Source organism: Anguilla anguilla, chromosome 6, assembly GCF_013347855.1.
Source record: "Anguilla anguilla isolate fAngAng1 chromosome 6, fAngAng1.pri, whole genome shotgun sequence".
NCBI classification, from domain to species: domain Eukaryota; kingdom Metazoa; phylum Chordata; class Actinopteri; order Anguilliformes; family Anguillidae; genus Anguilla; species Anguilla anguilla.
This window is the reverse complement of record NC_049206.1, coordinates 48,761,737-48,777,045: the sequence shown is the minus strand read 5'-3', so window position 1 is coordinate 48,777,045 and position 15,309 is coordinate 48,761,737. Positions and strand designations below refer to the sequence as shown.

At 50.5% G+C, this 15,309-nt stretch overlaps 1 protein-coding gene across 3 annotated transcripts in view; it reads left to right on the top strand.

Annotated features, from left to right (window-relative positions):
• Positions 1 to 15,309, top strand: part of mdn1 (midasin AAA ATPase 1) — a 46,091-nt gene that overhangs the window by 13,876 nt on the left and 16,906 nt on the right. For all 3 annotated transcript variants that reach the window (XM_035423330.1, XM_035423327.1, XM_035423328.1), the window contains exons 32-65: positions 128 to 266; positions 381 to 510; positions 919 to 1,179; positions 1,477 to 1,674; positions 1,932 to 2,140; positions 2,279 to 2,401; positions 2,681 to 2,878; positions 2,967 to 3,074; positions 3,219 to 3,407; positions 3,535 to 3,624; positions 3,806 to 4,069; positions 4,309 to 4,573; positions 4,787 to 4,946; positions 5,252 to 5,368; positions 5,478 to 5,686; positions 5,868 to 6,016; positions 6,273 to 6,472; positions 6,624 to 6,847; positions 7,196 to 7,309; positions 7,451 to 7,580; positions 7,678 to 7,784; positions 7,887 to 8,020; positions 8,598 to 8,758; positions 9,136 to 9,256; positions 9,355 to 9,568; positions 9,943 to 10,189; positions 10,690 to 10,813; positions 11,139 to 11,303; positions 11,632 to 11,846; positions 12,251 to 12,650; positions 12,930 to 13,042; positions 13,243 to 13,912; positions 14,459 to 14,620; positions 15,023 to 15,302. In XM_035423330.1, the coding sequence (XP_035279221.1) occupies positions 128 to 266; positions 381 to 510; positions 919 to 1,179; positions 1,477 to 1,674; positions 1,932 to 2,140; positions 2,279 to 2,401; positions 2,681 to 2,878; positions 2,967 to 3,074; positions 3,219 to 3,407; positions 3,535 to 3,624; positions 3,806 to 4,069; positions 4,309 to 4,573; positions 4,787 to 4,946; positions 5,252 to 5,368; positions 5,478 to 5,686; positions 5,868 to 6,016; positions 6,273 to 6,472; positions 6,624 to 6,847; positions 7,196 to 7,309; positions 7,451 to 7,580; positions 7,678 to 7,784; positions 7,887 to 8,020; positions 8,598 to 8,758; positions 9,136 to 9,256; positions 9,355 to 9,568; positions 9,943 to 10,189; positions 10,690 to 10,813; positions 11,139 to 11,303; positions 11,632 to 11,846; positions 12,251 to 12,650; positions 12,930 to 13,042; positions 13,243 to 13,912; positions 14,459 to 14,620; positions 15,023 to 15,302 (6,590 nt within the window). The remainder of the gene's footprint in view (positions 1 to 127; positions 267 to 380; positions 511 to 918; positions 1,180 to 1,476; positions 1,675 to 1,931; positions 2,141 to 2,278; positions 2,402 to 2,680; positions 2,879 to 2,966; positions 3,075 to 3,218; positions 3,408 to 3,534; positions 3,625 to 3,805; positions 4,070 to 4,308; positions 4,574 to 4,786; positions 4,947 to 5,251; positions 5,369 to 5,477; positions 5,687 to 5,867; positions 6,017 to 6,272; positions 6,473 to 6,623; positions 6,848 to 7,195; positions 7,310 to 7,450; positions 7,581 to 7,677; positions 7,785 to 7,886; positions 8,021 to 8,597; positions 8,759 to 9,135; positions 9,257 to 9,354; positions 9,569 to 9,942; positions 10,190 to 10,689; positions 10,814 to 11,138; positions 11,304 to 11,631; positions 11,847 to 12,250; positions 12,651 to 12,929; positions 13,043 to 13,242; positions 13,913 to 14,458; positions 14,621 to 15,022; positions 15,303 to 15,309) is intronic.

The following is a 15,309-nucleotide window of genomic DNA, read 5'->3' as shown; positions in this document are numbered from 1 at the left end:
TTTTTGTCCAAGACTAATACCTGTAATACTGTATAATGTAATGGACTAAGGAACTAAGGTTGCTGCTCTAGGGAACATAGCTTTGTGTGCCTTCCTGACCTTTGACCTTGCTGTCTCTCTGCCATAGCGTCCTGGAAACGGAGAAGTCCTTGGTGCTGGCGGAGAAAGGCAGCGGGGAAGACGACGACGTGGAGCTCATCACCGCCGGCCCAAGCTTCCGTCTCCTGGCCACCATGAACCCGGGCGGGGACTTTGGGAAGAAAGAGGTGAGCATCGGTCCCACAGTGGAGCGCTACTTCTGTGCTGTTTGTGTAGTAAGGGTGGTTCTTGTGCTCCGCTGGGCCGAAACGGGTAACTGACTGGTGATTGTGTGTCCCCAGCTGTCGCCCGCGCTCAGGAACAGGTTCACTGAGATCTGGTGTCCCCAGAACAACGGCCGCAGTGACCTGCTGAAGATTATCCAGCACAACCTGAGACCTGGACTGTCCTTCGACCACCAGGACCACCAAGGTCTTTATCTCCTTATTTCGGTTTATAGCTAGAGCTTTAAGCTACTCTCACTGTATTTCTTTCTTTCTCTCTCTCACTTTATTTCTCTCTCTCTGTATGTGTGTGTATGTACATAGGTGTTTCACAGTTTACAGATGCACTAGATTGTGGCCTTCAACAAAGGCTGCGTTAGCTAAACTTACTTCCCCTAACCATTGTGGTGTGTACTGACCTTCAGTTTGGTTCTCCAGATCTATGATACCGTGTATCATTTTTATTAGCGTGCTATAATTTTACAAGAGTAGGTCGTTTGTCTTCGTGTTCATCTTTTTCCACGTGTCTGGGTAATCTGTGAGGTTGCATGTCAGCTCTCAGTCAGGACTGTATCAGTTCAGTCCACAACCACTGTTTTCCCTCCACTGGACACAGGCAGAGACATTGCTGAGCTCATGCTGGACTTCATCGACTGGCTGACCAGTGAGGACTTTGGGAATCGGTGCATCCTGAGCGTGCGGGACATCCTGTCGTGGGTGCACTTCATGAACCTGGTGTGCGAGCGGGACGAGGGGTCTCTCATGATGATGGAGGACGAAGAGGACGAGGAGGAGGAAGAGTGGGACCTCAGGCTGGACACAGTGACGGCTTTTGTGCATGCAGCCTGCCTGGTGTACGTCGATGGAATCGGCTCGGGTGAGTGAGCAAGCGTCCACATCAAGCATTCAGACTTTATTTTTTAAATTTCAAAATCAGTGAACCAACTGCTCCACTGTAAATTTTTTATTTATTACAGAAGTACCAGTACATTTTGCTGTATGTAATAATGATGAATATTCAGTGGGCTCAACTGCTTAAATTTGTTGATTGATTGTAGGATGAGAATGATTGACTGGAGATGGATGAACTCTCAGATGAATTATATTTCCTCAGCAGTGGCATAACGTTGTAATGGTTGTGCCTTCTTCTTGATTTCTCCACGCGGGGTGACAGGCACGACTGCGTCTGCAGCAGAAGTCTCCATTTTTGCTCGTCAGGAATGTCTGAGTTTCCTCAAGAAGAAACTGAGCAGAATCACCCACCTGGACGAGGAGATGATGGATGCCTTCAGGATATATGACACCAGCATGCCCAGGGAGCCACAGTGGGGGGAGGACTACTTTGGCATCGAACCTTTTTACATCCTGACAGGTGAGATGTCTACCTCAGCGAAATTTCAGATGTGACAGTTCTGCCTCAGTTTACATTGCAATGGAATTTCATGTGACAGAGGTTTACTGTTAAGCTGTCTAAAATGTATTCTCTCTGTTTTAGAGGATTTTTAAGCTATACTTTGCTCTACTGCACTAAACATGGTCCGCTATTTACGAGTACAATGCAACTTCATTATCACTTTATGAAATAAGTTTTGGAGGTGCAATTGGGTGGCGCTCTTTTTTTCTCGACAGGCCTTGAGTGTGAGGCCCAGAACCTGTCGGACTACGCCCTGGCAGCGGGCACCACAGCGGTGAATGCCCAGCGGCTCCTCCGTGCCCTGAAGCTTCAGCGGCCCGTGCTGCTGGAAGGGTCGCCCGGCGTGGGCAAGACCAGCCTGGTAGCCGCCTTGGCCAAAGCATCTGGCAACCACCTGGTCAGGATAAATCTCTCTGAGCAGACGGTACGTCTCCTATGAAAAGATTGTGGAACCACCTCCTGCTACACTGTGCTCATAAGAAGAGTGTTTGAATTTAGGGAAAACCAGACGTAAAATGGCTTATCTCAATATTCATATTACTACACCTTTTTCTCCTGGCAGGATGTGACTGACCTGTTTGGGACAGACCTACCGGTGGAAGGGGGGAAGGGGGGAGAGTTTTCATGGCGTGATGGGCCTCTTTTGGCTGGACTGAAGGCTGGCCACTGGATTGTCCTGGATGAGGTTGTTAATGTCATTTGTTAGCATGTTGTCTTGTGTACGTCTGTGGTTATACAGTTGAATTTAGCCTCTACGTCCACATGGGGAGGCTAAGAGGAAGGGTCTTGAATTAATGGTCTTGAATTAATATAATAGAATAAATTTAATTTGAATGCATTTCAGCTTCTACTCTGTGTTTGATGTACTCTCCCAGTACAGGGTTTGTTGCTTTGGTTTTGTCTTATTGCCGGTCCCTTAGAGGTTGGGGTTAAAACTTTGGTTTTAATGTGTTCACACCTGCAGTTGAATCTGGCCTCTCAGTCGGTGCTGGAGGGGTTGAATGCCTGCTTCGACCATCGAGCGGAGATCTACATCCCTGAGTTGGGCATGAGTTTCCAAGTGCAGCACGAGAAGACCAAGATCTTCGGGTGCCAGAACCCCTTCACCCAGGGCGGGGGTCGCAAGGGCCTTCCCAAGTCCTTCCTCAACAGGTTCACTCAGGTGGGGGAGGACAATGGCTTTTCAGTGTAATTCAGAGTACAGCTGTAGCTTCATCTTTACTCAGGAGTCTTGGTTTTGCGTTCCTCAGGTGTATGTGGACCAGCTCACATGCGAAGATATGGAATTCATTGCAGACTCCATTTTCCCTGCCATAGATGACCATATCATCTGTAAGATGGTGCAGTTCAACAACCAGGTAGGTAGAGCTTGCTCTTAGTTTGTTATTTACTTGACCCTTGCTAATGATCTCCCTAGAGAGGGTGGAGCTCTCGAGACACAATAAGCAGAGGACTTCCTACTCCCCTCAGCTAACTGAGTCTGTTTACCTGCCACTTATCAGCTTGTTGAGGAAGTGATCATGGAAAGAAGGTGGGGCCAGAAAGGAGGCCCCTGGGAGTTCAACCTGCGCGACATGTTCCGCTGGTGTCAGCTGATGCAGGTCGACCAATCCCCAGGGTTCTACAACCCGGGTCAGCATGTCGGCTTGGTGTATGCTGACCGAATGAGGACTGAGGCGGACAAGGCCCAGGTACCACCACGTCCAGCTGTCATGTCGATCACAAGACCTAAAAAAAACAGAGATAATAATTTATTTCCCTTTATTGTGCTGTGTCCTGTCAGTTAATCATGTAAAACTTCTTTTTTTTTATCTTCAGGTGTTGGCTGTGTTTAGGAAAGTGTTCGGTGAGGACTTTGAACCTTACACTGGATCTCGGCAGTTTCACATCACCCCTCTCAACCTACAGGTCAGTCAACTTAGAATTTTACAGTTTAGCATTTCATATTGGTTCCTAAATAAGATGCAATTAAAATGGACATACCATACAATCACACAGTGTAAATGGAACAGCATTGAACTTGCTAAATAGTACAGTGAGTGTTGTATGCTTTATTTTTCTCTCTCTTTCCCGCCCCCATTGCCCACAGGTGGGGTACTCGGTCCTTCCTCGTAGCGGGAGCCCCCCCGTGGCCCTGGACCCCCCGCTCTCGTTGACCCACCAGGCGCTGCGTCCGCTGGAGTCCCTGATGAAGTGCGTGGAGATGAGTTGGATGGCGGTGCTGGTGGGGCCCACCGCCAGCGGGAAGACCAGCCTGGTGCACCTCCTGGCCCTGCTAACCGGGCACCGCCTCAGGGTCATGGCCATGAACAGCGCCATGGATACCACCGAGCTTCTGGGAGGCTTCGAGCAGGTAATCACATGACGACTCAACCGTTTGAACTTGCCCTTTTGAACTTTGATATGAATTTACTGTTTGAAAACAGTGGAACTCTTGCCCATTTGTCGCTGTTTAAAAATATCATTGTACCTTGATTCTGAGTCAACCATGTCAATTGTGCTTGATTTTTTTTCCCCCTCAAATTTTTTGGACAGTTCGGAGTATTTTTAAAATGATATTGAGCATGGTTCTGGACCTTGTTCCTTTTCCAGGTGGACATCATGAGGCCATGGAAGCAGGTTATTGAGAGCGTGGACTACATGGTTGCTATGGTGACCCGACGAGGCTTGATGTCACTGGACGGAGCGCTCCAGGACACAGAGTTCCTGTTGAGAAACTGGAGCGTGTTCCAGAAGTGGCTGAAGGAGGAGGAGCGGGAGAGACCGGAAGGAGGGGTCAGCTTTGAGGCCGTCAACAAGTTGGAGGTCATCCTTGTCCTGCTTCAGAAACTCAACACCAAACTTAAGGTGTTCACAGGTAAACTGAACATCAAACACAAGGCGTTTTTAGGTACAAGTAGCCTCAACATCGAACTTCAATTGTTGTTTATAATAATAAGAAAAAGACTAAACTCTAAACACTTTGTCATGTTTGTTTGTATTCATTGTTTGTTTTATATTAGCTAAATATTGTGGTGATTAATAAGTTTCCTGGTGTTGTATCGGCTCTTATCTGAATTGTGTCCTGCAGACATGTCCAAGTTGCAGCTGGACTTCACACAGCTGAAAGAGAAGCATGCCCAGCTCCAGGATGGGTGGAGCCACGGTGGATTTGAGTGGCTGGACGGGATGCTGGTGCAGGCCCTGCAGGCCGGAGACTGGCTCCTCATGGACAACGCAAACTTCTGCAGGTGGGGGACAGCGTTGACCATCACGTCACTTCAGCGTTAAACCTGACCTGTGTTTGCCATACCAGCCAAAACCAGCCAGATGAACAAAATCACAGCACATAGTCCGAGAAGGGCTCAGGAGATCAAGGAGAGCTTGTATTGTTTGGCTGACTGGTGTATATATAATACATTTAGTCTTATGTGCATTTTTTTTCTTCAGTTGTCATGAGAAACATTATACTCATGCAGGTCCTTCGGTACAGTCGTGCGCATAGTGAGTGTGGGTGGCTTACAGTGTGTTCCATTCCTTTCCTCTTTCTCTGAAGTCCCTCTGTGCTGGACCGCCTGAACGCCCTGCTGGAGCCCGGAGGGACGCTTACCATCGGCGAGCGAGGGGTCATCGACGGCACGACCCCCAACATCACCCCGCACCCCAACTTCAGGTGGGCCCTTCCTGCCCTGACCACAACTCTGTTAGGAACATCTAAACGCTGGAAGTCCAAAACAATCCGAGGACATCCTTTTCATCCCGATACTGCTCCCGTTTTCCAGATTGTTCCTCACCATGGATCCCGTCCATGGCGAGATCTCCAGGGCCATGCGGAACCGGGGGGTGGAGATTTACGTCCCGGGGGAGCACGAGGGGACGTGTTGGGACGCCCTGGACCTGAAGACCCTGCTCCACACGGCGGGGGTGACGGGGGACTGCGTGTGCGACCTGCTGTCTGCCATTCACTCTGACATCAAAGCCAGCATCTGGGGTAAGGACCTCTAACGAGGGTGGACCTAACTGGCTACAAATACTGGCTGTTTTCATATTCAACAGAGCTAACAGGCTAAAACTAGTTATGAAGACAAACCAAGGAGGGAAAATGGAAATTAAGAAACAGTCTTGTGCATTTTGGTGGCTAGTGTGTCCTAAATGGCCTTGTTTCTCTGCAGATTCTCCAGTGTCCTCAGTATCATCGCTTCTTCACGTCGCTGCTCTGCTGTCAGGCCAGCTGGAGAGGGGGGTGGACCTGCCCAGCGCCCTGCAGCAAGCCTGCAGCGAGGTGTACTGTCTCAGCCAGCGCACTGCCGCCAGCCAGAAGGTACCTGCAAAAGGGATCTCCAGCACCCTTATCCCCACTGTGTACCTTTAGTCTTTAAAACATCAGTGTCAATGCTTCTTTCAACACTGGGGCCATTCCATATAACTATAGCACTACTTATATGTGTATCTGTAATCAACTTTTACTGATGCTGATGTTTCTTCACGTATTGATTGAGATTGGAATTCAGGGTTGTGTTTATCATGTGTCCATGGGGATATGAAAACCACGCCTCCATTCTATTCTGTGTTTGCAGGAAGCTCGCCAGATCCTCGAGAGGCACCTCTCCACGCTGGACTCTGCAGACTGGGGGAGCGAGCTGCTGTGCGCGGGGGTGTGGCCCGAAAGGGTCCCGTCCGCCCTGGTCTCCACCGAAGACTCCTGCTTCTCCATGGTCCTGCGGGACAGCCAGATCCTCTCCTACTGCCTCAACACCCTCAGCCTGGAGGGCAAGAGGTGAGTGGGAGGTCAAGGGCCAAGCTAACCGCTACGCTAACGCTAGAAAGGCTCAGGGAAGGGTGGTGGAACAGGTTCACCATCAGAAAGCACTCACTGGTACATTTTTGATGATGGCGAATGGCTAACGTGTTTTGTGGTTTGTGTTCAGGAGCCGACCGCTGACCCTGGGTGACCTCCAGAGGGCGCTGCAGGGCGGAGCGTCGCTTGAAGGTCACCTGTTTTCCGGGGGCAGCACAAAGGAAGGAGCCAGCGACGCTCTCCGCCTGCTCCCCACAGCCGTGAGGCTGCTGACTGAGAGGGCCTCCTACAGCGACTGGGTCCTCAGAACCAGCTGGCTGTCTCACCTGGCCAAGAGCTACAAACATGCACCAGGTCACCTTCCCTTTCTTCTTCTCTTCTTTAACCAGTATTTTGCTTGATTATTTGCATATATATATGAAATCCTTCGAAAGTGGTCTGTTCCATTTAGTGTTTATACAGAACCCATTTTGGGATTGTTGGTGCATATTGCTGACCAGAGGTGCATCTCCAATACTTATTTACTTTACTTCACTTCTTAAGGTGTAAAAATAATTTTGAGCCCCAGTTTCATCTACGTGCTCTCACTGATAATTGTATCCATCTGTATGTGAATGGCCAGAGGTGCCGTTGAATGAACAGATGAATGCGCATTTACATGTGTGCTGAGGTTGAGGCTTAGGTTAGCTCTCTTTCTCACAGACGCGGTGCTGGTGCACCTTGAGGCTGGCACCAGGGCCCTGAAGGCTGTGTTCAGCAGCAAGCTCAGTGTGAAGGGGAAGAACCTGACGGAGCTGCTGCAGCCGCACAGCACAGGTAACCACGCCCATTTTGTCGTTCCTCGGCACCACGGCCTGTATGCGATTCATAAGCCTCGACCGTAGGCTGAACCTTCCTGAAGGGGTTGTCTTGTCGCTGAAACCATCATCGGTGTTCACTTCTGTGTTCCGTTGGCAGATGACTATAGGATTCTGGTGGACATGCGGTGGAACAAACAGTACCTGGACATCCTGGCCAACACCTGCAGCTTTGAGGATGAGGAGAGGTACATGGAGTTCATGGAGGCTTTGAATGCCGTCGCAAACAGGTGGGTGTCTGCGCAGTTCTGAGGACTGCGGAAGGTTTCCATGGAAATTGCTTGAAGTTACTTGAATTTGCTTTAACGCACACTCTCCCTATGGCAGAATATCGCTACTGATGGACAGAGAAGAGCAGACCACCGTGGGCTGCGCGGCTGTGAAGATGGCGGCGCATAACAGTGCCCTGAGGCTGGCCACTGCCTTCTCTAAAGGTGCCCAACCACAGCTTGCCACTAGGGGCACACTACTGGGTTTAATGAGTGGTCACTAAATGGGTGAATAAGTTATAATTATAGTCATATAATTATACACAGGGACTATGGACATGGGTCACCTGCCGCACCCGGTGCTGGTCCACCTGCGCTCATTCTTCGACATGTGGGACTCCTTCGTGCTGCAGGCTGTGCAGACGGGCCAGCCCTACATCTCGGACCACCTCATGTTCGAGGTCAGGCTCTTTCCTTTCTTTTACTATGTTTCGTATCGCTGTGCCAGTTCCCACGCGGTTTTGAATGTACACACCTGTATGTACTGGGGCTGGTCCAGGCATTGATTCCCACTTGAAGGTCCAGGCATGGATTTCCAATAACATCCTCGTAATCTTCATCGCCAAGCTGCTTCTGAAGTTCTGAATATTCAGGGAAGATTGTTATTTATTAAACATGTATTTAACTGGGTTGTCCCAGTGATTTATGATTGACATCTTGTCCAAGTTAGCAAAAGGGTTACATTACATTTCATTTCATTTCAAACTGTGCCTAAGACAATACACTTTGTAATTTTAAAAGATCACACTAAATCATCTGAAGCAGTAACACTAAATACAGCATAATATACTGTAAAATTAATTTCCAACAAATTAGTTCTAACAGTCAATTTTTACTCTCAGCTCTGATCCAGCACCTAAAGAGCAAGTGCATCCATTGATTATGCAGCCACTTAACCATTAGGTCTGAACTGAATTGAATTTGACATGAATGCACCGTGTGCTCCAATGACATTCCAACCTCTTCCTGCCCCCCCAGATCCTGCAGCTTCTGCGATGGCGGGACCGTTTCTGGGACGTCTGTAACTCGCAGGCCCCGGACACCCGGGGGGTGTCGGTCCTCTCCCTGCACTGGCATTGGGTGCAGAAGCACCTCATATACAGACTGCCCCAGCTGCTGCTAGGAGACGGGAACTACGAGTACGTCACCCGCGCCCGAGGGCTATTCCTGCTTCTGACGTCTTTGTGTGCTTGAAGTGCTTATTGAGAACAAACGCAGGTTTTCACTCGTTTCCAATTAGCATTAGCCTTGAGGGATATAGGGGTATGTAGCGATATCCAAATATGAATATATTAGCTCAGGGGTATATAATAATGAGATTTTGTGTCAAAAGTCTTTGATCGTGCATCAGTCACTAGCAAAGCTGCAAGTTCTATGCATTCTTTTAGGCACTGAGGGTGGATAAAAGCCTTATAGCCCTCTTGTGTTAATATCCTTTCTGTGTTCTACTTTGTGCATATGCATTGAGTGACTGGGTCTGACTCTGAGGAGTTCTAATCCTGTGTTTCCATGGCAGTGGTCAGCAGGAGCTCCAGGCCGTCTCCACTGGTATCCAGAGCACCCTGTCCAGCTCTTCCTTCGTAGCGTCTGATCTGAAGGCTGTGCAGAAGGCTCTGGGAAAGCCGCTTCCATTTAAGGTAATGAGACGGCCTTCTGCTAGTGGACCGACCGTCTGCTGCGTTATCTCAGAAGCGCGGCTGACCCTCGTGAACGTCTGTCTCTCCTGCCCCACCAGCTGCAGTCCGTGGCCGAATGTGCTTCCCGGCTGAGGGTCCTGAGCGGGGCGCTAGACGTGACCAACCTCCGGCTGGACTGCACCTTGTCCCTGTGGAGGCAAGAGGTCCTCCGGATTCAGGGTGCTGCTCTGGGGATGGAGACCAAGGAAAGTCTGCTGGGAGCCTGGGGCCTTGTCCTGCAAGCCAACCACCAGCTGGAGCCAATGAACACGGGTATGTGAATATGTGGTCTCTAAATCCAAGCCATGATCAGTAAGCGATAAAGAATTAAAAAGCAGAGTTCACCTTAACGCTTGCTAAGCAGTGTCGAGTAATGCAAAGTGAAACGAAAGTTCAAAAGATGTTCTTTAGTTTCTTTAGTGCATTCAGTCATTCAGAAGAGAACCAAGGACCTTAGAATAGATACTGTTCATTTGGCTTATCCCTGTAGGTGATTAATAAACCTGCCATAAGACTACACTGTTCTCTTGGGATAGTTCATAACCTCATGAAACTCAACTGTGGTTGTGTTGTGATTAGCTTTTTACCTAATGACTCTTTGTTGTGGTTGTGTTGCGGTGTCTAACGGAACTCTGTGGTGGTCCTAGGTGTTTTGGAAAGGCTTGTTTCCTGTGTGGAGGAGCAGCAGGGTCACATGGTCTCCTGCGGCCTGCTGGAGCCTGACTCTGCGGTCTCGTTCTGCGGGGGGGACCCCGGGGACAGGCCCGTGCCTGGCCGGGACGCCCTGCTGAAACTGGGCCGCCGGGCGCAGCTGTGGCCCCTGCTGGAGGAGCTGGCTCTGCTGAACCATCTGAGGCTCACCGCCGACACGCTGCAGCTCTCAGCCCCGCACGGGTACGAAGGCCACGCCCACCCGCATGGTCCGCTGGCTTCCGTTGTCACTTAATCAATCAATCAAAGCGGTGGATTGCACCCTTAGCTCCCCTCACCAGGTTTCTTGGGTCTCAAACTACTGCTAATTTTATGGTGATTACAAAAGCCAGCGGAGACTGCAGCTTTCCAGCACCAGTGTTGAAAACTCATGTTCTAACTAAAAAGCTAACGTCTAGTTGAGCATGGTACTAAATGTTATGTCCAGTTAAACAAAAATTTTTAAAACCCTAAAAAGTATAGCTAACTGTAATCACACTTAATTATGAGCAGTACGTCCAGAGCTTGCTGTGACATTTATTCCACAATCTTTTGTTGGGTAGGAACAGCATTATTTAGTTCTGTCTGTTGCATTACACATTCTTTTGTGATTAAAAATGATTCACTTTTCACAGTTTCAGTCTGTTTTTAGCGTGCTGTGTTCTCTGGCTGGACTCTCATGTGTCCCTTCTCTCTCTCCCCAGGGAGAGACACCCCGAGGGGAGCCTGCGGAGGTCTCTGTCACAGCACCACCGCTTCTGTCTGCACTCCACCCCCATGAACGTCCGACAGCTCCAGGCCCTCTGGTACCTCCTGAGCAGCGAGAGGGTCAGTGGCTATCCTTCTCATTCTTATGCTGTTTAACTGTTCATTGTTTTTGTCACTTGCACATCTGCCCATGTTTGTTCGCTACACAATCACTTTCTTAGCAGCCATTTTTTAAATATTTGGGTTTGCAATTGTCTAATCTTCATTAGAAAAACCCTCACTCAAGGATACAGGAGAAGCAGTTCACCTGAGAGTACAATCATTTGGTCCAATGCCCGCTGGTTCGTCATATCCTGGCACTACAAGCATATTGAATTTTATATGTATGTTGTTAATGCTTATAGTCGCTGTGCTTCTAATGTCTGTAATTTAATTGACCTCCCAGCCAGCGGAGGAGCTGCAGTTTGTCTGGTGTGACCTGCTGTCCGAAGCCCTGGCAGCATTCTGGAGTGCCAGCGTGACCTCTGACCCCGAGCGCTGGCTGAAGTGGAACCCCCTGTGCCCTGAAGCGCCGAAGACCCAGCGGTCGCTGCTTGGCCCTGCAGACACGGTATGTGAACATGAGACTAGCATAGGTTATTTAAATGTCAAGGAGATAAAAGGCCCCAGGATGATGTATCTGACAGTCTGTGAATGAGGTAAAGACAACAGGTGGGCATGTTTTTTCTAATGAGTTCAGAAAATGCTGATTCAGCTGAGAACAACTGTATTTTTGTTTGTGTGTGTGTATGTGTGTATGTGTGTGTGTGTGTGCGTTCTTTTTAATTTGTCTGTGGAAGGACCAGTGGTTTTTGCGTGCGTTTGTGTAAATTCATGTGTTTGGGGTTGTCTCTGAGTATGAAAACATGAGCATGTCAGTGTGTGTGTCTCTCTTGCAGGGACCCGGTATGGTGAATCGGGCAGTGTGGTCCAGGTGTGTGATGGAGGTGCTGAGCAGTAATGAGGTGGGGGGGCGCTGGGACCCCGCTGGGGAGGCTCTGCTCTCCTCCTCGCGTGTCACTCTGGGGGAGTGGAGGGAGAGGACCAAACAGCTACAGGACCTCAGCGCCATTCTGTGGGACAACATGGCCATGCCTGCCCTGGCTGACTTCAGGTACGCTTCCTGAAAAACTCTGATGTTTCCAGCTTAAAAGGGATATTCTCACTAATACACGTACATGCACACACATACACACACAAACACACACCTACACACGCCACAGGTGTGTCTTGCTTTGAAATTATCCTGATAAAGGAAGGGTTATTTTGTGAATACTTTCAATGCATTATATAGATTCAATGCTACTGACAAATATGGAAAAGTATCACTTTTTTTAACTCACTACAGTACTCAAAACGTGAATACTAGAATAATAGAAACAAAAATTGTACATGAAAACAATTAGAAATAGACCAAAATGAGTCTAAATGAGGTGGCTGTGATATGTCCATAGTAGGTCCTTTAGAGAATAGTCCTCAGTGGACCTGCGCAGTAGCCTGTGTGTCGCTTCGTTGCAGGAGCACAGACCTGCGTCTGCAGGGCGTGGTGCTGCGCAGGCAGCTGCAGGCGCTGTCCGAGCTGCTCCCCCCGGGCCAGCAGGAGAGCTACGGCGAGAGCTGCGAGGCCCTGACCGGCGGCGGGGGGGGCGACGCCCCAGCGGCCGCCGCCGCCCGGGAGGTCCAGGTGGCGCTTGGCGACGGGCTGCCCGCCCACCTGCTGCCCGAAGGCTTTGTCCCCATGGCGACCACCTGCCTGCAGCAGTACGTGCAGAACCGCGACCGCGAGGAGGTGCAGCTGGCCCGGTCCGGCGTGTTCTGGGTCAACATGGGCCTGCTGCAGATCCAGGTGTGGAGCCCCCAGACCATCTTCGACCCGGCGGTGAAGCGAGCCTACAAACTGACCTACGCCCAGGAGGAGGTAGGTCATATTCCTGCCAAATGTGTCACATGACACTTCATTCTTTGCATCATTTCATGCACCTCTGAATTTACTGCGGGTTTTTATACTGTTGTTAAATTAAATATAATTCCAATAACAACATTGTGTTCCAGTGAGTAAAATCTGTATCTTTCAGTATCATGGCCACTTAGGTTGTCCTATCCATGTTCTCTCTATAACATTAAACCTGCACGCAGTTGCCACCTAGTGCTCATAGAAGGAAGTACGTGGTTGTGACTGGTTTTTTTGTGTATTCAGCTGGCCCTGCTGCAGGAGGAGTGGAAGGGGCGGAGTCTGTCTTCTCAGCTGCTGACGGGGGCGGAGCTGGAAGAAAGCAGCACCACTGATGGCTTCCAGCATCCTCGCATCAGGTGTGCGCCCTCGGAAAGCTGAATTACTATTGGTGCTTAAACTGTTCATGCTGAAACTGTACAGCATAAACTGTGTTTATATTATTAATGTTATTGCTTAGTACAAAACAGCCCTACCTTTCTAAACTTAGCGACTGTGAATTGAACGTTGCCAGGTGCACATCTATAGACCCGCCTCTCTCCCGTCGTCTTGGTTACAGGTACCTGTGGATCCGCATGCAGCAGGTGAAGGAGCAGATCGCCGAGCTGTCCCGGAAGCAGGCGTGCCGGCCCAGCGACCCGCAGTACGAGCGGCTCTACCAGGACCTGCAGCACTACCTGGGCAGCATAGGGCAGCCGGCCGCCGTCAAGGGCCTGCTCTCCCACCTGCTGAAGGCCCTCCCCGGGCCCGGCGCCAAATCCAGGTCGGGGATCCAGGGCCTGCTGAAGGAGGAGGCCGTGTGGCAGGCCTCGCAGCACCGCTTCGCGCAGCGGCTGGCGGAGGAGTACCCGCTGTACCCGGACGTGGTGGGGCCCCTGCGGACGGCCATCCTCCAGCTGCGCCACGGCATGAGGCTGGTGGCGTCCCAGCTGTCCGCCTCCCTGGCCTCCCTGGCCGGGTTCCCCAGGCTGGTCTCCTGCCTGCTGGCCTTCCCCACCCACGCGCCCGGCCTGCCCTCCTACCTGGCCCGCGCGGACCACCTCTGCTCCCGGCCCTGCCTGGACGTCCTGCGGGGCCTCAGGAAGCAGCTCCCTCAGGAGGAGCCCGACGGGGCGGTCCCCGAGCCCTCCAAGATGCTCCTCCTCGCCCTCCTCTACGTGAAGTGCCACGCCCTGTCCACGGGGCAGCTGGGACAGGACGCCCTCCAGCTCTTCAGGCACATCTGTCAGGTGGGCAGCTCCTTCATGCTTCGTTTACCGTGTTTCTGTTCCCCATTCATTTAATACACTTCATCTCAAATGCTACCCATTTTGGCATACAGTTGGCATAGACACGGTGTCCACGGTGATGGACGCCTTTGTATGCCAAGTGCTCAGGTGTATGCACATACGCTACTTGATATATTTGAATTCTTCGAATAAAATAGGCTTTTTAGGCCCAAAGAGGGTTTTCTGTGACAGCTGCTCAGGAGGTTTCCGGAAAATGAACCCATCTGCCTGACAGACGGACATGTCATTTTCTTTATGAACTGCCAGTTTCAGTGCTTTGGATATATGGGCATGGGTTCTCATGTGGTTTTGTGGTTCTTGATTAAGACAAAATGTCTGTGTGAGTTCTGAGGAGCAATCTTGAGGGAGAGCTGAACACTGGTGTTTGTCTGTTGGTGGATAGTGATATAATGGTGTTTAGGGCTGACAGTAGGGGTGGTAGCATAGATGGGATTTGTGGGTGTGGAGTGCGAGCCGATTGGCCTAATCTGTGGGGGTGTCGCTCAGGCGCTGGTGAACGAGTGGGACGAGCAGGAGCGGCGAGCGCAGGAGAGAGAGCGGCAGGAGGCCAGCCTGTACCGGAGCCGCAGCCGACAGCACGGGACGGGCCTGAGCGAGGAGGAGCAGGAGGAGAGGGACTTCAGACGCAGCTTCCCCCAATACGACAAGGTGCTGTCACACTACACCCCCCTCACACGCCCTCTCATTAGAGTATGACACTATGAAACGCCTCGACAAGGCAGCTCCTCTATACTCCAGTGTAACAAACTGGGACAAACTAAAAAAAATAGTATGCTGAAGCATTCCTGAAGTCGACTATTTTTTACTGAAGAACACTTGAAGAGTAATTAAAGTTTCTATCAAGTATACTTAGCATACTATTTCTGTCACATGGGGCTAACTCATATCATGATCCTCTGTTCCACAGCAATACAGGACACTGTAGCTTAATAATTCCATTAAGAGTAATTAATAACTTGCCATTATTCTAAATGTAGCAATGTTCACTTCATGCTTAATGAAAGTCAGGATGCCGCAGTAATGACCTTTGACCCCCGTCTCTGTCATCAGGACTTTGCTGACGTGACCTCCGAGCCCAGCCTGGAGCAGCCGGCGGCCGTGGGGGCCGCGGGGGAGGAGCCGGAGGCGGAGCCTGGGGAGGGCGGCTCACTGTCCCTGGCCTGCATGCACACAGTGGTGCAGGTCCACCAGCACCTCTGTCTGGGATTCTCCCGGTCGCTGTGGTACCATGGCAGCACTCCGGCCAATCACAGCAAAGATCACATAAGCGCACTGGTCTCATCCTATCAGATAACGGCTCCAGTGATAAAACGCTTCTATCACCTCCTGGGTATGTT